The following is an 18,919-nucleotide window of genomic DNA, read 5'->3' as shown; positions in this document are numbered from 1 at the left end:
AAAGCGAGGGGGAAAAAGGCGGGAAAGTGGGAGGCGCGAGAAGGGCCTCGTCACCGCCTCCTCAGGACTCCTTAAACTGCGACTCCCAGAAGCCTCCGCCGCTAGCTAGGCTAGCCGGGCTTTCTGGGGGTTGTAGTCCAAGAACGTCGAGATACCCCCCCCGTTAGGAACCCCGGCCTAGAACATTGGGTCCCCGGATGTTGGACTGCAACTCCCAGAAGGCTCCGCCCTAGCTTTTGCTGGCCAGGCATGCTAGGAGTGGTAGTCCAAGAGCCTTTCCTTTTTCTTCCTCATATGCCCAAAGTAGGACAGCCTTTAATTTTACCCTTTTTGCAAAAAAGGAAAGAAAGTACCATTCTGGTCTCTGAAGATACTGGCCTGTGGCTTGCCTCATCATCCTTGAAAGGAGCCGTGCAGAAAACAGCAACTCTATTTTGAGGAATAAAATGGACCCCCATGGAAACCCAGCTTTTTCAAGAAAGAGGAGCAATAATTCTAGTTAAACTGTTTCTTGCCTTAAATCTCGCTAGAAATTACATTTCCTGGTCTAAAAAAAGCCAGCGAACGCTTCCAAATAAAGGATCTTTATCGGCTATCGAATATTCAACAAAAAAAGCAGTTTATAGTTCGGTTTAAAAAATAAATAAACCAAAAACAAAGCCATATAGACAGAACTTGGTGACAAAGCATCCCTTTTAATACATCCAAGCAGGCTAAAATTCGACACTTAAAAAATAACATATTTTATTTCCACCAATACTGCCAATATTTCTGTCTGGAAGTCATCCCTTCGTTATCACACGGTCTCAGTTCTCCAAAGAGGTTTACGATCCAAATAGCCTAGGGGAGAAGAAAAGGAAAATTAGTCACCAAACGTTTTATTGGGGTTTATTTATTTATTATTATTCATCACTATTTTTTATTATCATTTTATTATTGTTGTTGTTGTTGTTTGTTGTTGTGAGTAGTGGTAGCTTTATTTATATGCCACATTTCTCCCAATAAGGGACCAAAGGTGGCTCACAGCATTAAAATTCACACCATTAAAAATTATAAAGTTATTTATTAACTCCCTACATCAAAAGAAAACACAGATTACACTGAATAGTACTGTATTATAATAGCGAATAATATTCATAGCATGGTCTCTATCTCCTGCTAGTGACCAGTTCTGGTAACTTCATTGTTAGAAATACATATTTCTGGGACTTTTCTTTTGATCTTTTTAATATTTATAGACTGTGGATAAGGGAGTCAGTGGATACTGATACTGCAGATACAGAGGTCCTACAAATGCCGAAATCAAGTTTAAGAGACAGGGAAGGATGGTGTTACTTGTGTTCCCTCATCCACCTACTTACAAAATCATGCAAAACATCATGAAGATATTCCATAGTGCAATGAATATCCGGAAGTATCTCAGACTCAGCAGAAACTCCCTGATATTATCACCTAAGGGAAAAGAAAATCTAAAATAAATGAAATGCCACACAACTCCATCATCACCCCAGAAGTATTACTGAGGTTCACGGCAAGACTGGGCTACAAGGTCCAGGCTGGGAATTCAGTCCACTTAAAGCATAAAATTGATCCTGGGTTTTTGCATTTCTGTCTCCGATGCTAGCATTCAGATAAATTTTACTTAATTAAAATATTTATCTTCTGCTTTTCTCCCAAAAGATCTAAGGCAGCTTGCCGTATTTAAAAGAAGTCAAGTTAAAAGCCAAATAATAACCTATTACAACGTTGAAAAAGCATTAAAGGATCGTATTAAAAACTCGGAATATGAACAACATTAAAAACACACATAAAACACAGAATCAAATGCTCCTTTAAAAAAAAACCTTGGTCAAACAGCTGTTTAAAGGAAAGCCTACCTGATGAGGAAGGTCTTTTATTTGCTTGCGGAAGGAAAGCAAAGATGGGCCCAGGTGGGCCTCCAGTGGCAGGGAGTCACAGAGAAGTCCCCATCAGATGCACCTTTGAGGATAATGGGACTGAGAGAAGGGCCTCTCTTGATGATCTTAACACCCAGGCAGGCTCATAAAGGGAGGCGTGGTCTTTCAGACAGCCTGAACCCGAGCCGTTTAGGACTTGATGCTTTCATAGAGCATCTTCTACTTAGATGTCTGTACAAATCATTGATAATTAGACTACATTTCCAACTGAGATAAAAAAAATAACATAGGTAGAACCCCTTCTGAAAGGCATCAGACTGAGCCAATGCGATGGATTTACCACAAGAAGGCACAATAGAATCTATATGTGATTCTTACTTAAAGGAGCTTAATTTGGTGTTCTGAGACTCTGGAATGCCCTCCCACTGGATGCCAGGATGGGCCCCATCTTGGCTGTCCTGCAAGCAGGCAAATAGACCTTTCTCTTCAGGCAAGCTTTCCCTGTGTGACTGGCAGCCGAACACTGGTTTTTTTTTAATTTGTTTGTTTGTTTTTAAATGAGTTGTAGTGCTCTGTGGTTTTAAAATGTCTTTTCCGTACTGATTTTATCAACAGTTTTTAACGGAACGCTTGCTTGGTTCCTTTCCCCCAATTTGTACACTTGCTGTTTTCAGCTTTTAAAAAAAGTATTTTCATGGCTGAGGCGGGTCCTTTGAAGAAGACAGGCAGGGTGAAAATATTTTAAATAAATAACAACGTGAAAGCTGTTGGCAAAAGGTTCGCTGGGGCTATTTTGGCGGCCACTGGTCATTCCGCCAACCTTCTCACCTGTGGTTGGTTCTCTGATTTCTTCACCAAACCCTTGACTTTCCTTCTTCTTCCTAGGGGGGAAAAAAGACATGTAAAGGATTTATTCCAGACGCCAGCGAGCACACCGGTGTGTCCCAACAGCTGGCGAACGGGAGACGTTTGTATGGGAATCAGCCCAAAACTTGGGGATTTTACACCGAAGCGCAGGTGGGATGATATTTTTCCCCCAATGGTCTATCAAGGTGTTCTGCAACTCTTGTGTGTTTCGTGTCATATCGAATCCCTTCGCCTGATCCGAGGGCGCTGACTCTCGAAACTGCTCCCGACCTGTCCTCTTAATTAGCTGAAACCTGGGCCCGTTGATGAACCCCTTTTTCCGGAATTGGAGCCGTCCCGTTCCTTGGCTTGGACGTGGTCCCTTGAGGGAAACTCCACGTCTCCAGATCCCCGTGGATCAGCCCTCCCACCATCCCCCCCAAAAAGCCGCCTGGGTTTCTACCATACTTACAGCCGGAAATTCAAGACAGCTCCAGCATTAACCAACAGCGTCCTAATTTTTGGGTGATGCAAAAAAAAAAGTATTAGCAGGGTTTTTCCCAGCTTCTCATCTGCCCTCCCCGAATGCCTTAAAAACCAGTACTGGCCAAATTTGGGGTGCCCAGATGTGCTTGGACTACGACTCCCAGAAAACCAGCACAGCGGGTGGAGGCTTCTGGGAGTTGTAGTCCAAGAACATCTGGGGACCCCAGGTTCTCTCCAGACCAGTGCTTCACAACCTTGGTTGCCTGGGTGATCTTGGACTACAACTCCCAGAAATCCTGGACAGCCCAGCTCGGGGAAACGCTTTCTGGGAGTTGTAGCCCAAGAAGACCTGATTGGGCACCAGAAGGCCTTGATTGAACCCTGAGCCAAAGAGGGAAATGGGGAGGGAGGAATAAAGCAGAGGCTTTACCCAACGATTCTCCGAGCACCCTAAGTCCAAGGCTCGGGCCCCTCTTCGCCTCCCCCACGCCTCGCACTTTGCACCGCTGATAGCAGGCAGAGACCCCTCGGGTGCAGCTTTCCCCAGCGCTTGCCAAGGGGGGGGGGGTAAAGGTGAACCAGGGTTGCTTTGCAAGCCCTCCTTACCCGAAAAGCAGCAAATCGCCCAACATCCTGCCGCTTCCAGCCTCCCTCCCCCGCTGACGACAGCAGAAACTCTCAGCTGATCAGGAAAAGGCAGGGACGGCGACAGCGCCTTTTCCGAAACCCCCCCCGCGCCCGTTCCCGTCTCGGCCGACAGGGGGCGATGGGCGCCCGCCACCGCAGGCCACGGCACGGCGGGCGGGGCCGCGTGTCGGGACCACGCCTCCTTCGCGGCAAGCCCCGCCCACCCGGGCCCCTTCCCTGGACGGGGCGGGCGCGCCTCCCCCTCGCCCTGCCCTGGGAAGGCAGGCGGGCGGGCGGGCGGTGCTGGTGCTTCGCCCGGTCGCGCTCCGGCCTCTCTCCTGCGGCTGCGGCGGCTGCTGCTGCTGCGCGGGCGCCATGGACCTGCTGGGGGCGCTGGAGGTGGGCGACTTGGCGGCCGCCTTCGCCCGCCTGCCTGTCTTCCCGGTCTTCGACCTGGGCTACTTCGTGGTCTCCATCCTCTACCTCAAGTACGAGAGAGGTGAGCCGACCAGGGGGCCCGGGGATGGGGATGGGGGGAACCGACCCTCTCCTCCCTCCCGCCGCCCCTCACCCAGCCGGCCCGGGTCTCCAGCCCTTGGACCGACCCCCGAGAAGGCGGCGGCGAAGGGGGACCGGGGCACAGCCGGCACCTGGTGGAGAAGGAGCTGAGGATGGGAGAAAGGAGGGGATGATGGATCAGTGGAAGGAAGGGAGCTGAGGATGGGCAGGAGGAGAGAGATGATGATGGAAGGGAAGGAAGGAAGCTCGTGATGGATAGAAAGAAGGAAAGAGTTGAGGATGGAAGGAAGGAAGGAGAGAGATGATGATGGAAGGAAGGAAGGAAGGAACCTGCTGATGGAAGGAGCTGAAGATGGAAAGCAGGGAGGAAGGAGCTCATGATGGATAGAAAGAAGGGGCAGATGATGGAAGGGAGGGAGGAAACCGGCCTTTCTGCCGCCCCCCGGTGGTGGTTTTTGTAATTCTGGGGCTCCAGGAGACGATTTGAGGTTCCCAGTTCCAAAGGTGGAGGGTGGGGAGGGGTGGTGGTGCAGCAGCACCTTCTTTAAAAAGAAACCGAGGGGTGGAGCCATCATCCTTCCCCTGCCAAATAAGCCTTGAGGCAGCTGGGGGCCCTGCGGGCTGGGGCAGGCGGAGGGACCAGGAGGAGAAACCTGAGCCCCCACCCCACCCCCACCCCAAGGCTTGGAGGGACGGATGCTGCCACTGGTTCTCCTTGAAAGGGCAGGCTGGGCGCCTGGAAAGGCTTAAGGACCCATGAGCGACGCTGGCCGGGGTCATGGGGGGGCAGCTGCCCAGGGGGTTCACCCTCACCGGCGCTGGCAGACTTTTCTCGGACTGCTGGAAATTGGGTGTCACAAAGGCTTCTGTGACACCGAAAGGAAAACCCCTCCATCACAGAGTTGGAAGGAGCTCCCCTCCCCATAAGGCCCATCCAGTCCAACCCCTCTGCTCAAGGCAGGAACCCCGAATCCAAGCAGATCAGACAGATGGGGGTCTTTGAAAAGGGCTCTCCTGCTTCCCGTCCATCATCCTCTCTCCAATATGCCCGATCCTTTCCATCTTTCCTCCTTCTTGGTTTCCAGCCCCCCTAATCCTCCTCCCGGTGGCCCTCGCCTGAATGGGCTCCAGTCTGCCAGTATCCTTTTGGGGGTCCAGAACTGGGCCCTGGATTCGAGAGGAGGCCTCACCAATGCCAAACAGAGCAGTGGGAAGGCAGGCGGGGGGGAACTGGCCGGGCTGAGGGAGTTGCCAACTTGTGATGATTGGTGTTCCTTACGGGTGCTTTGCGGAGGGCCAACCCTACGCCGTCAGCGGTATTTTTAGACCATGGCAGAGGTATTGCTTTCAGAAAGAAGGGAGGGCCTGGCGTTCCTTTCGGGGGCCCGTGGAAGAAGGAGCAGCTGCTCCGGAGGATTAGGTGTTGCTCGGATTGGGGACATGAACCGGCCGAATCCAGGATGCTGGACGAAGAGTGCTCTTACCCCAATTCGCGACTCTGGCCCTCGCTGGGGTTTCCGTAGTCACGTGCCACAGCTCCTGGTATTTGGTCCTGGGTCAAGCATGGAAGAGGTAGAGTAGGACCCCCTATCCACTGGATCTGCAGCTGCTGGTTCATTTTTCCACTGCCTGAAAATACTACACAACACCCCCACCCCTCAAAAATAGGCATTTACATGTCTTTCCAGAGTGTATTTACCAGAACTGGCCACTGGAGGGAACCAGAGGTCGTGTTATGTGTAGCGTTGTCTCTTATCCACATTGTTCAGCATCCGCTGGGAGGATACAAAATCTGGGCATTTGCACATAACTCCTTGCTCTCCTCTCTTTCCAGGTGCTGTGGAGCTCTCTCGCAACAGCCCCATTGCCTCCTGGGTCTGTGCCATGCTGTACTGCTTCGGCAGCTACATCCTGGCAGATCTTCTCCTGGGGGAAGCCCCCATCGACTACTTCAGCAACAACACCAGCGTGCTGCTGGCCACAGCTGTCTGGTGAGCACTAGCAACATCTGGCTGAGCCCCAGGCCTGTCCTTGCTTTGTGTGTGTGTGTGTGTGTGTGTGTGTGTGTCCCCGTAATTTTCTGCAACCTTCCGCCTGATTCCTAACCCTTCCGTTTCAAACCCAGACAAATGTGGCATAAATGTTACCCAGATTAAATTACAGTGGGACTCCTAGGGCATAACCATCCACTGATTCATGTATCCACTCCTCTGGAGGATTACCTTTCAAGGCCTTGAACAGGGCTGTCCTGTCTCCCCTCTGTCTTTTTTTCTCGAGGGTAAATGTGCCCAGCTCTGGCCATATTTCCTCCAAGGGCTTGGTTTCCAGTCCCTTCATCATTCTCACTGCCCTCCTCTGAGTTTGCTCCAATATGCCAGCATCCTTCTTGATGAGAACTCAGGATGAGGCCTGACCACTTCCAAATTGGTGGGGGGGGGGGAGTGGAGAGTCCCTTATGGGTTCTGGAGAGCATCGTCCCCATGGATCTTCCTCCTCCATTTATGAAAACTGTCTGGCATGGAAACACCAAGCGTCCCCTTCTGCTCTTCCAGGTACCTGATCTTCTACTGCCCCTTGAACCTCTTCTACAAGTGTGTCAGCTTCCTCCCCATCAAGCTCATTTTCGTGGCCATGAAGGAGGTGGTCCGGGTTCGCAAGATTGCCGCTGGGGTCCACCATGCCCACCACCATTACCATAATGGGTGGTTCATCATGGTCATTGTTGGCTTTGTCAAAGGTAGGCCCTGGGGTTTGGGGAGGGTGAACATCACCAATGGTTGGGCCTCTACCAGGTGGCTCTCTGTGCATGTGCAGAGACAATCTTCCCACAAGGAGTCCTCTCAGTTTAGTATGGATAGTAGATCCAGGAGCTACACTGCAAGGGTCTTTCTCTTCAGACTTAATTGGCTGGTTCTTCAATCCCCACCTTAAGCCAATGGATAATTCACGCTATGCCCAGTACCACAGGGAATATGTTGGTTTAGATTTTATATAACAGTAGCACCCCTGCTTCCATAATTTCACTTATCTGCATCTAGAATATTCATTAACAGAAAAAAAAACTAGAAATACATATTTTTATGCTGTATTTATTAGAACTGGCCACTAGAGGGAACCAGAGACCACACAATGTAGTCCTGTTGTTTATTTATACATACTGTAGCATGGTCTCTGGCTCCTTCCAATGTCCAGTTCTGGTATACATGTCAAAAATATATTTTTTTTATTTTACCGTACTGGATATCTAGTATTTGCTGTTAATCACGGTTTTCCGATCCGTGAGGGGACTTGAAACCAATCCCCCATGGATATAGGGTTCCTGCTGTATTCATGACTCCCTTGAGAGGGGAGGGAGCTTTAAAAACATTTCAGCCATGACATTTTCAAGTCTTCCTCTAAAATCATAGAGGTCTGGCCTGATTTTAATTCTTGTTCAGAGCAAGATTGCTGGAATTCTTAGGCTCAGGATACAATAATTGTTTGCACTGACACGTCCACCCCTGTTGGTGTTCAAGAGAGAGAGAGAAAAGGGGCCAATTCTTCTTTCGTTTTGCAGGTTCCGGGGTGGCCTTAATGTCCAACTTTGAGCAGCTGCTAAGAGGCATCTGGAAGCCCGACACCAATGAGCTTCTTCACATGACATTGTGAGTAGAGAGAGAGAGAGGGCAGCTCGGCTCCATCTGGACTGCGGGAGCCGCTCCTTAGAACACACGGCTTGCAATTTATGTGCTTTAAGTATTGAACATGTAAACAAAGCGCTTTGAAATCCTCGGGGCTTCAGTTTGGAAAATGGCCAGTGTTCTGGGTCGGGAGTCGGGGTGAGTCTCTGCTCCCAACGCCCAGGGAGTTCATTTTTCCCAACCTTGGGTCTCCAGATGTGCTTGGACTACGACTCCCAGAAATCTTGGCTAGCACAGCTCGTGGTGAAAAGGCTTCTGGGAATCGCAGTCCAAGAAGATCTGGGGGCCCCACGTGGGGAGACACGGATGCAGAGGAATAAATATGCCAGCCTGGGAATCCAAATGGGGATATTAAGTCCGTCTGTTCAACAAGATACCTGCATGGAACAGGTACCCCCCACCTGCTCCAAATTGGGTTTTTCTTTTCTTTTTTAATTTTTACTCACCTGCGGTGATGCTCTTTCTTCTTCCGCAGTCCGTCCAAAGCCAGCCTCTACGGGGCGCTGCTCTTCACCCTTCAGCAAGCTCAATGGCTGCCCATCTCGAAAGCCACCCTCATCTTCTTCTTCACACTCTTCATGATGGTCTGCAAGGTGAGCCTTTTTTGGGGTGCATCAGGCACTACGCCGGCCCTGCAAGGGAGCACCGAGGGAGCAGGGGCTGCGCCTCGCGGTCTGGACAAGCCCCAGACAAGGAAGAGCGTTCCTGTAAGAGAGAAATGAGGGAGAATCTGGGGTGGAGTAGGACTGGTGCTCGGAGCCCATCTCTTCCAGATACGGGGGTTGGGGGTCCTCCTGTATTTCCTCTTGATTGCACGAGGGACTCATTCATGCAAATCAGCCCAGAGCTTTTAAGAGATTGGAGCACACAGGATGTGCTAGAGCAGCTGGAAAGGGGAAGGAAAAGAGCGAGGAGTGGGGAAGAAATTGCTAGTGAAGGTAGCTCTGCTGGAGCCATGCCTCTGGACGGCTACAGCAGAACTACGTTCACAAGCTGCACACAAGACAAGCTGCCAATTTCCACTTCTCTCCCTCCACCGCTGGTGGAGCCAAATGCACCCCCCCCCAAAAAAAGTCCCCTTGCTGTGCAAACGGTCGTTAACGGGACCCGTTCTTTCCCGGCCGCGTAGGTATTCATGACGGCCACGCACTCCCACGGCTCGCCTTTTGCCCTCTTCGAAGGCGCCACGTGCTCCGTCCTCTTCGGCTCCGCCACCAGTGGAGGCCACGAGGACCACCCCCACGATCACCACCACCACCACCACCCGGAGACGGCCCCTCCCTCGCCGCCTCTCCTGCCCGCCAAGTCCCGGGAGGAGCTCAACGAAGGCACCAGGAAACGGAAAGCCAAGAAAGCCGAATGAGCGTGAAGAAATCTGAGGATCTGGCCGGGAAAACAAGAAGTCAGCAACGAAACCAAAAATAATGGAGAAGCAACCGCACGCCATACCTTGTGGTCGCTTGACCCTCCTCCCCGGGACATCTTACGGACTCAGTGGCAGAGCCGGGGGTGGGATCCGGGGGTACTTCAGCCCTGCCTGCTCAACCCAACTTCCTTGACCCCGGTCTTTTGTAACCTCCCCAAAGGAGACCGTCCTTCGCCGTGGGGCGGGCGGGCTTCACTGAACAGCCTTCTGTCAGGAGGGTGGGAGCCTGAGGGCAAGGGAAAAAAAATCATTTATGGGTAGATCGATCCTTGGGTCATTTATAGCTGCTAACCTTTCCGGGCTTAAGGTTTCGGAGAGCTGCTGGGTTTCCGTTGCCCAAACCCTGGAAAAAATGTGAAGAGGACCTGCGGACAAAAGCTGACAGTGCAGCTTCTTTGCCGGAATGACTCTCCTAGGGGGATCCAGAAATGCCTTCCAGGGAATGCGACGCAAAAAGAGGCCACCGTTCCCCACAGACTCCCTTTTCCCGTTTCTCAATTACACACATGCACACCTACCGGCAACAAAGCGGTCACCCACAACACGCCACGAGAAGGATGGCCGGACCGGTGGGTGAGAAATGGGCCGTGTGGAAAAGGGTAAAGAATCCCACTGCCCAGTACTTCAGAGAGCTTGTTCTGGAAATAAGGGACAAGACAGAGTTAGATGACCGTAGGACCCCCTTATCTGTGGGATCGGTATCCGCTGACTCACTTATCCACTGTCTGAAAATATTAAAAGGTAAATCCTAGAAATGTATATTTTTGTAAAGTTAAGTTATCAGAACTAGCCACCAGAGGGAGCCAGAGACTAGGCTATGTATAGTATTTGCTATTAAAATAGGGTTCATTATTATCCGCTTTTTTTTCAGCATCCGCAGGGGGTCATGGAACCTTGCCCCTGTGGATAAGGAGGTCCTACTGTATATGAATAGTGGAATGCCTCTGAGCATGCAAAGAGGACTTAGACAGTTCCCTCCCTTCAATCCCTGAATGCAGAGCGGCCGTAGGACCTTTGGCTGTAGTTAAGATTTTGCCCACTAAAAGCAAAAGCAAAGCGTGCTGCTTCTATACCGCCCCATAGTGCTTTAAGCACTCTCTGAGCGGTTCACAAGTTAATTATGCAGGCTACACATTGCCCCCCCCCCAGTGAGCTGGGTATTCAATTTACCAATCTTGAAAGGACGGAAGGCTGAGTCAACCTTGAGTCGCTACCTGGGATTGAACCCCAGGTCGTGAGCACAGTTTTGGCTGCAGTTCAGCAGTTTAACCACTGTGCCACTAGGTTTGGTGACAACACGGCTAGGCATCCAGGTTTGGCTCTGTTTTCGAATAATCTATGTCTCCTAAAACACGGCTGGAGAGCAAATCAGCCACCAAATATTTATTTATTTATTTATTTATTGGACTTGTATACCGCCCCATAGCGCTACAAGCACTCTCCGGGCGGTTTACAATTTTTAATTATACAGGCTACACATTGCCCCCCCAGCAAGCTGGGTACTCATTTTACCGACCTCGGAAGGATGGAAGGCTGAGTCAACCTTGAGCCGGCTACCTGGGATTTGAACCCCAGGTCGTGAACACAGTTTTAGCTGCAGTACAGCATTTTAACCACTGCGCCACGAGGCGCAGGGAGAGAAAAGCCCCCGAGCAGCGGTTTTCCCAGCCTTGGGTCCCCAGAGGTTCTTGGACTGCCACTCCCAGATGCGTTCACTCAGACTGGCCAGGATTCTTCCTCCTCCGGGTCCCAGCCTCCTCCGTGGTTCACATTTCGCATCAATTCCCATCACTCACTCCCCACCCCTCCCCACCCTGAAACTCTCCTTCCCTGGAGAAATGGGTGCAGAAAGCTGTGATTTGGCAAACCGGGCGGTTCTTGAAATAAAGGGTCTTGTGATTCTCACAGAGGCTTCTGCGTGTGGTTTCTGCACCTCGAGATGGCACTTGGTGAGAGTCGTAGAGCGCCAGGTCCTCGGCAGGCGGCGGTGCTAGGCCCAAGCAACAGGTTTCATCCTGCAAGGTTTCCCTTGGCCATTCTTGGGGTTTGGGGCGCTCAGTTTCTCAACGGACACCCAGATGGGTGTTGCTCCCCGTTGAGGAAGGGACACATCGGGGCGAGCGGGAGGGGGCAAGGTTACCAGGAAGCGATGCAGCAGTAAATTCTTGCGGCAGAGAAGAGCATGACATCGATTCGAGGCTGAGTTTTTCCAGAGACGGTCGCCGGGCTTTCCAGCACGGCTTTGAGCACAACCACCTGGAGCAGAATGTCCCAGCTTCCTCCGAAACCTTCCGTCAGCATCTCCCCGCCGGGATGAGCACCCGGCAGCCGAGCCGGCCGGCACTAAATTTAGCTGCCGATTTAATCCTCGAGGCAGCTTCGGCTTTGCTGCATCACTCCGGGTCAAGCCTGTCCTCTTCCCTTCCCTCTCTGGGGAGCTGAGCAGCTGCACCGCCGGCTTCTCCCCTTGGAGCCGTGGGGGGGGGGGAGGACAAGGACGAGGGAGAGTTATTCTGGGTCGCACAAGGGGCTGGCGGTGGGACAGCTGGAAGCCGACTCATGGCCTGTCCACTGGCAGATAGATCAGGATATGGCTCGCCACAGGCGCAAGTTTGGATCAGGAGCTAAACGACAGCACCCGCCTGGCTTTCGACTCAGATAGGTCCAGCCTGTCTCTTTCTGAGCTGTCCTGCGCCTTTCTGGCATACCCCTTAGGGCATGCATTCTTTTTGGGGGAGCCTGATCCTAAATAGCAAGGGATACGAGCAAGTCTTTGGAGTCCGATTCCCGAGTCCGAATCCAAGTCTTTGGATCTGAGACCCGAGTTTGAATCCAAGTCTTTGGTCCCATGTGTATGATTCTTTGGTCCCAAGTCCCTATTAAAAATTATGTTTCCGGCCCCCTCCTCCAGGGAAAAAAAAGGAGGGGTGGGATCTGAGTCATGAGTCATTAGGAATAAAAACTTGAGCTGGGTCACTGCCATGGCTTAAATCTGATGGGACATTAAGCCACTCTCCAAACTGCTCGACAATGTCTGGATCATCTCTGAGCTTAGGAGCACACACCCCTATTTAATCTGGATATCAATCACAAAGTGTGAGAGTCACAGAGAATTAAAACCTAACATGTGTCTGTCTCCTTCTCTGGGAATGGATCGATCGCTCAGGGGTTTAGGCATCTGGCTGCGGGGCCAGAGGTTGGGAGTTCGAATCCCCCACGAGGCCCCCTTGACAGGGTTTGGACTGGGTGATCCACAGGGTCCCTTCCAGCTCTGCTGTTCTAAGATCATCATCATCATCATCATCATCATTAAATCCGCCCTTTAATGATGACCCAGAACTCCCAGCTGCTGGGATCCCTCTCCCGGTGCCACAGTGCCCCCTAGTGGTCAATTAACACCCAAGGCGCTCCGGTGGCTTATGAACTTGATGATCTACAGCAGTGGTTCTTAACGTGGGCAATAATGCCCCCCAGGGGGCGATTTCATTTTTCAGGGGGGCGGTAGAACGAAAAGGGGCAGTGTGGGGGCAAAAGAACAGAAGGGGGGCGGTAGGGGGGCGCTGGAGCGAGCCAAACCTGTGAAGGCAACTGCAGCCGCAGTGCTGGCAGTAGATCCGGTGCTGCTGCTGCCGGCAGATGATCCAGCTCTTTCTACCTGCCACGTCTCGCCTTTCTCCTTTAGGGGAGCACTGAGTGTGGATCAGGTGGAAGGAAAGTGTCTCTTGGGTCCTCATCCTCGCCCCGTGAAGCACTGCCTCGCACCCGGGTGGGGAGGGAGACTAGGTAGGTAGGTAGGTAGGTAGGTAGGTAGGTAGGTAGGTAGGTAGGTAGGTAGGTAGGTAGGTAGGTAGGTAGGTAGGTAGGTAAGATATCATCACCTCAGGAAGGGGGGCGATGATAACTTCCTCAATGGCTCAAGGGGGCGTTTCTTTCAAAAAGGTTAAGAACCACTGATCTACAGCAGTGGTTCAGGTGTTTTTGAACTGCAACTCCCAGAAACCCCAGCCAGCACAGCTGATGGTGAAGGCTTCTGGGAGTTGCAGTCCAAAAGCATCTGAGTAATAAAGGTTAAGAACCAGTGATCTACAGCAGTGGTTCTTAACCTTTGTTACTCGGATGCTTTTGAACTGCAACTCCCAGAAACCCCAGTCAGGACAGCTGGTGGTGAAGACTTCTGGGAGTTGCAGTCCAAAACTCCTGAGTAACCCAAGGTTAAGAACCAGTGATCTACAGTACTCGTACTGCATATAGGGTCCCTTCCATCTCATTAAGCAGCCAGATCCTGCTCTTTTCTTTTTATTATAACTATCAAAATAGAAAAAAATAACAAAAAATAATGAGTTTACATGCCATGATTGCATAACAAAAGCCCCTGAGATTGGTAGACATGACATACTCCACCTTTAAAACTAAATGTACGATTCTGTGCTTTGGATTTACTTGACCTTTTGAAGGACGTGCTCTGCTCATCCTCGATTTTATGTTATTCTTATCCCACATTTTTAAAAACTCTTTTAACCATCTGCTTTCCTGTTTACGCGTATTTTGACGGCATCCTTTCTGCACTCTTTGTTTAAAGAATTTCCTCGCTCCCCCCCCCCCCGATTCTCTGCTAGGTCTTCGGCCGGTCCTGCTCTTGTCTTGAGGCGCCTCTGCCCGCGGGCAGGGCAGAGCCTCCGAACGCCACACGCTGCCAGCCTGGGATCAAGTCCCTACTCGCCAGGCAAGGTGCAGGCTGCTTCCTGCCTGTTTGCCAACACGCCCTTCTCCTTCCTATCCCCCTCTTTTGCTTTCTTCCAGGGCTTTGCCCGCCAAGGGCCCTGCAGGCAAACATTCAAGGACCATCCGGCCCACCGACACCCCAACGGTGGCCAAGGGGTCCCCCGGCCATCTCCGATCTTTCCAAGCCTCGGGTCATCCTCTCCAGCAGACAGAAAGGCGGGCAAGCGGGCTGGTGGGCGGCCGTGAGCAATGCACACCAACCAGCTGATCAAATACACCTTGTTTGCCTTCTGTTACCTTTTCTGGGTGAGTTGTACCTGCCGGTGCCCAGCTCCTGCGCATTCACACCTCCCATGGTTCTGGCAGACTTAAGAGGGAGTCTTGCTGCCAGGAGGGAGCAACCCCGAGGTGCCAGCCTCTGACTGTGGAGCCGGAGGTTGGGAGTTCGAATCCCCCCAACGGTGCCTCCTTGGCAAAGGGCTGGGCTGGATGATCTCGAGAGTCCCTTCTAGCTGTGCTTGAAAAGAGGGCAGTGGTTTCTCTTCTCGCCCCTCCAGGTGGCCAGCGGACTGATGGTGGCCGTGGGGATCTACGCCAGGCTGTCTAAAGAAGCTGGTGAGTGGAGGGGTGGCCCCATCTTGCGTGGCACCGGGCGAGCCCCTGATGTCTCCCTGTTAGCCGCAGCTAAGGAGGGAGGGATGGGAAGTTGAGCCGCTCTGTGGAGAGGAGAGAAACCCTGCAAACCTTCCCACTGAGTAATTCAGGGAGAGTCCAGCTCTGGATGGCGCTCAGCCGGCCGTCTGCCGTTTTTACAAAACATTAGATTTGCAAGATCCAAAGATGTTTCAGCCCTAGAGTGGCAAAACAGTGATTTTTTTGTCGTTGTTGTTCAGAGTTTGCAAAAATGACAGCAGGATCCCTATGTCCGCGGGGAATCAATAACAAGCCGCCCCGCGGATGCCAAAAAACGGGGATGATTGCAAACACTCTCCATCGCCTGGTCTCTGGCTCCCTCCCGTGGCCTGTTCTGGGAACTTCCTCTTTAGAAATTATTCTTTCTAGGATTTTATGTTTTAAATATTTTTAATAATTCCAGCCGGCAGATCAATGAGTCTGCCGAGACCGATCCAGCTTATAAACGGGGTGGATGGGTTTGCTGTTTGTCTCCTATTTTCCCAAACTGGCCGAGGGCTTGCTGTGCGGTCGCACGGTTTGTCTTGATGAATTCCCCCCCCCCCCCGCAAAGACGTACAGCAAAGCCGCCATCTCCTCTTGGCCGGGTCTCTCACGACGCTTCTCTGTCTTCTCCCAGGGGCAATGGGCTCCCTGCTCTCCGACCCCTCCGTGGTCCTCTTCGCCGTGGGAGCGCTGACCTTCGGCACTACTTTTCTGGGTTGCCTGGGGGCGCTGAGAGACCTCACCCTCCTGCTAAAAATGGTAAGGGGAACGACCGTGGACCATCCTGGGTGGGGTCGGGGGTTTGCCCTGCCTCTCCTTTGGAGGACAGGGACAAAAATGTGCATAGGGGTAAGTTGGCTGATCAACAAGGCCTTAACCCAGCCTCTCCCCCGTGCCCCCGATTTCCAGTTTGCCTGGGTCTTGTTCCTCATCTTCGTTTTGCAAATTGTGGCCGCGATTCTGGGTTTCTTCTTCTCCGGCATGGTAAGCACCTCCTATATGCTCATTTAAAAAATTCTGCCGTATACTTTTGTTCTTTCCGAAAAGGTGCTCAGAGAAGCATATTTAGACATAGATATAAATCAAAGTTTAAGGTATAAGACAGAGGACGAGACGGCTGGACAGGGTCATCAAAGCAACCAACATGAACTTGACCCAACTCTGGGAGGCAGTGGAAGACAGTGGAAAACCTGGCGTGCTCTGGCCCATGGGGTCACGAAGGGTCGGACACGACTTAACGACTAAACAACACAAACAAGTCTAAGTAATAAATAAATTCTGCAGGGCGTCAGGGTTTTCTCACCTGACCAATGTCCTAGAGTTCTATCAGGCATTCCTTAAGACTTTTCAGGAAAACCTGTTGTTGTTTTTCATCCCCGCCCCCCAACCAGGTGATGGAAAAAGTATCCGACCTGATGGGGCAGGCCATCTCCCGCTATCGCGACAATCTTGACTTGCAAAACCTGATCGACTACATCCAGAAGAAGGTAACTGAATGAGCGACCTCGCTCCCGGAAACCAGGCCATTTTTCTGGCCCGGAGATTCAATAGGACCCCCATATCCACGGGATTGGCATCCGCTTGAGTCCCTTATCAACAGTCTGAAAATATTAAAAACATTCAAAGGAAAATCTCAGAAATATATACAGTATTTCTAAAGATGACATTACCAGAACTGGCCACTACAGGGAGCGAGAGACCATGCTATGTATAGTGCTTGCTATTGAAATAGTGTTTGCTATTATCCACATTTTTCAGCATCCGCTGCAGGGTTTGGAGCCGATCCCCCGCGGATACCGGGGTCCTCCTATATTTCTAAAGGATTTCTTAAAGATTATTTTCTTTAAGACAAGAGAAGCGGGAATCACACCCACATCTTCTTGAGCGGTTCCTCACCTTTGCAGGTTTGCAGGCTTGCCAGATGGGTTTCCTGCCAGCTCACTGCTTTTTGCCCCTCCTCTTTCCCAGTTTGAATGCTGTGGGGTCCACTCGTACAGAGACTGGTCCCAGAACGTGTACTTCAACTGCCAAGATGGGAACCCCAGCCTCGAGCGCTGCGCTGTGCCGTTCTCTTGTTGCCTGCGGGACAAAGAGGTGAGGAAATGAATTATCAACATCTTCAGACTGTGCATAAGGGAATCAGTGGATACGGGGGTCCTAGTATCCTTTGTGCCTCGCTCTCTCCCTGCAGGCTATTCTAAACACAATGTGTGGCTACGGGACGCAGAATCTGAACTCCTGGCAGGCGGAGAGCCTGGTGTACACAGAGGGGTGCTTGGAGAAGATGGCTCACTGGGGTCGAAGCAACCTGCTGCTGGTGGCTGGCTTGGCCTGTGGGCTTCTGATCCTGGAAGTGAGTGGCCTGGAAACCACCCGGAAACCCAAGAGAGGGTTAAAACCTTTGAAAAGTTGCTGATTGGCATTACAGTGGGACCCCCCTGGTTCAAAGAACTCCAGCGGATGCTGAAAAACGTGGATTAAGAGTGATCACCCTACCTAACGCAGTCTCTGGTTCCCTCTCGTGTGCCAGTTCTGGGCATTCTCTCTTTAGAAATACTATCTATTTCTTCGATTTTTCTTTTTTAATATTTTTAATGTTTTTGAGAGCATGGAGAAGTGAATCTGTGGATACCGATCTCACGGAAAAGGAAATTTTCTGAGCTCCAAGGGGATCGAGGAGGGGAGAACGCCTGGCTCCGGCCTCATCCTCCCTTCATTCCTTTCCAGGTAGTCGTCTTCTCCTTGGCAGTGATGCTGATCTACCAGATTGATTTCATCATCCGAAAGCGGAGGAGCACGAAGCGCAGGACGCCGACCTGCCCAGAGAAGAGATGAAAGATGGGGGGCAATGGGGAAGAAGCTGTGGGGAGAGCCGGAGACCCAGGCCCTGGGGCTGGCCCTCCGTGCATTGAAGGGAACTGTTTGCCTCTTCAAGTAGGACCTGTCCTCCACAGTGTGTGTGTCTGTGCATGTCTTTGGCACCAAGTCCCGAGTGCGAGTCTTTGCTCCGGAGCCCCAAATGTGAGTTCTTATATTAAAAAAAACATAAGCCCCCAGGAAAAAAAATGTGGCCTCTGAGTTGCAAGTCGAGGCCCCCAGTGTCGCTTGGACAGCAAAGTCCCTCGACTTGAGGCCCCCTTCCCCGCAGACTACTACAAAGCCCAGCATGTTTGCCCACTCCTGGGTCCAGCAGTGAGCAAGGGGGCGGAAGATATTTTAAAGGGATTCGTGACCTGCGATGTTTGTTGATCCATTAAATGATCCATCAACGTGGTTTCTGGTTGTTTGGTGGTTGATCCCTCTGCCTGTGTGCGTGTGTGTGTGTGTTTGTGAGCGCGACACAATTGTTAATTTTCTCTCCTGGCCTTCCTACCCCCATCCCATGGCTGTGGGGCGCACGGAAGGGGCAGAAACCACCTCTCCGCATGGTTTTGGACTTCAAGTCCCATCATCCTGGAACGCCAGCCATCCTGAAGCCTCCCAAAGGACCAAAGGTGTTTCACTGAAGCATCTCTCCTTCTCTTGTTTGGGTCCCCGCCAGATGTTCTTGGACTACAACTTCCAGAATTCCTGGTCAGCACAGGTCAGGGTGGAGGCTTCTGGGCCTTGTAGTCCAAGAACACCCGGGGACCCAAGCGTCCAGACCACGCGTTCACCACCCTGAGTCTTCTAGGTATTCTTGGACTACAACTCCCAGAAATCCTGGCCAGCACAGCCGGGGCTGTAGTCCATGAAAAACCCGGGTGGATTTCTCCCCCACCTTAAACGGGGATCCAAACGGGGATCCACCCTTCTATATTTTCGTACCTCTCCGCGGCCTTTTCTCTTGCCCCGCCCCTGTGCGTCTGCGCACGCTCATCCTCCCTTCGGCCAATCCGCTTCGCCCTGTGCGCCGCCCTATCCCTCCCCCCCGGCCTTTCGGGAGGGCTGTGCTCTTCCGCTGCTCTCCCGGCTACCTCCCTCCGCCCGTGCTCCGAGAGTTCCGCCCTTCCGTCCACCCCCCTCCGCGCGCTTGACGCAAGCCCGCTGCGTGCGTG

General features: G+C 51.9%; 3 protein-coding genes and 1 long non-coding RNA gene across 5 annotated transcripts; 2 read left to right on the top strand and 2 right to left on the bottom strand.

Moving 5' to 3' along the window:
• Positions 1-675: 675 nt before the first annotated feature.
• On the bottom strand, positions 676-3,997 carry SMIM7 (small integral membrane protein 7). Its single transcript, XM_020781011.3, has 5 exons — positions 3,837-3,997; positions 3,217-3,258; positions 2,727-2,779; positions 1,362-1,452; positions 676-840 (listed from the first exon to the last, which is right to left on the bottom strand). The coding sequence occupies exons 1-5, from the start codon at positions 3,860-3,862 to the stop codon at positions 825-827; spliced, it is 228 nt and encodes a 75-aa protein (XP_020636670.1). The 5' UTR covers positions 3,863-3,997; the 3' UTR covers positions 676-824.
• Positions 3,998-4,119: 122 nt separating this feature from the next.
• On the top strand, positions 4,120-11,387 carry TMEM38A (transmembrane protein 38A). The gene is made up of 6 exons (XM_020781217.3): positions 4,120-4,356; positions 6,211-6,367; positions 6,929-7,113; positions 7,933-8,020; positions 8,532-8,649; positions 9,186-11,387. Exons 1-6 carry the CDS (start codon positions 4,233-4,235, stop codon positions 9,417-9,419), a joined length of 906 nt encoding a protein of 301 aa, XP_020636876.3. The 5' UTR covers positions 4,120-4,232; the 3' UTR covers positions 9,420-11,387.
• Positions 9,880-18,873, bottom strand: LOC144584009 (uncharacterized). 2 transcript variants are annotated; one of them, XR_013537994.1, is made up of 4 exons: positions 18,690-18,873; positions 17,379-17,698; positions 16,779-16,961; positions 9,880-10,120 (listed from the first exon to the last, which is right to left on the bottom strand). It is a non-coding gene; the product is annotated as an uncharacterized LOC144584009 (long non-coding RNA). The 2 variants fall into 2 exon arrangements; XR_013537995.1 differs by having other exon boundaries at positions 17,515-17,698.
• On the top strand, positions 14,361-17,362 carry LOC110072717 (tetraspanin-33). The gene is made up of 7 exons (XM_072978758.2): positions 14,361-14,510; positions 14,762-14,819; positions 15,517-15,641; positions 15,792-15,866; positions 16,274-16,369; positions 16,851-16,976; positions 17,074-17,362. Exons 1-7 carry the CDS (start codon positions 14,454-14,456, stop codon positions 17,296-17,298), a joined length of 762 nt encoding a protein of 253 aa, XP_072834859.2. The 5' UTR covers positions 14,361-14,453; the 3' UTR covers positions 17,299-17,362.
• Positions 18,874-18,919: the final 46 nt, after the last annotated feature.

This window comes from Pogona vitticeps, chromosome 7 (genome assembly GCF_051106095.1).
Source record: "Pogona vitticeps strain Pit_001003342236 chromosome 7, PviZW2.1, whole genome shotgun sequence".
Taxonomy (NCBI): domain Eukaryota; kingdom Metazoa; phylum Chordata; class Lepidosauria; order Squamata; family Agamidae; genus Pogona; species Pogona vitticeps.
This window is presented reverse-complemented; position numbering and strand designations above follow the sequence as displayed.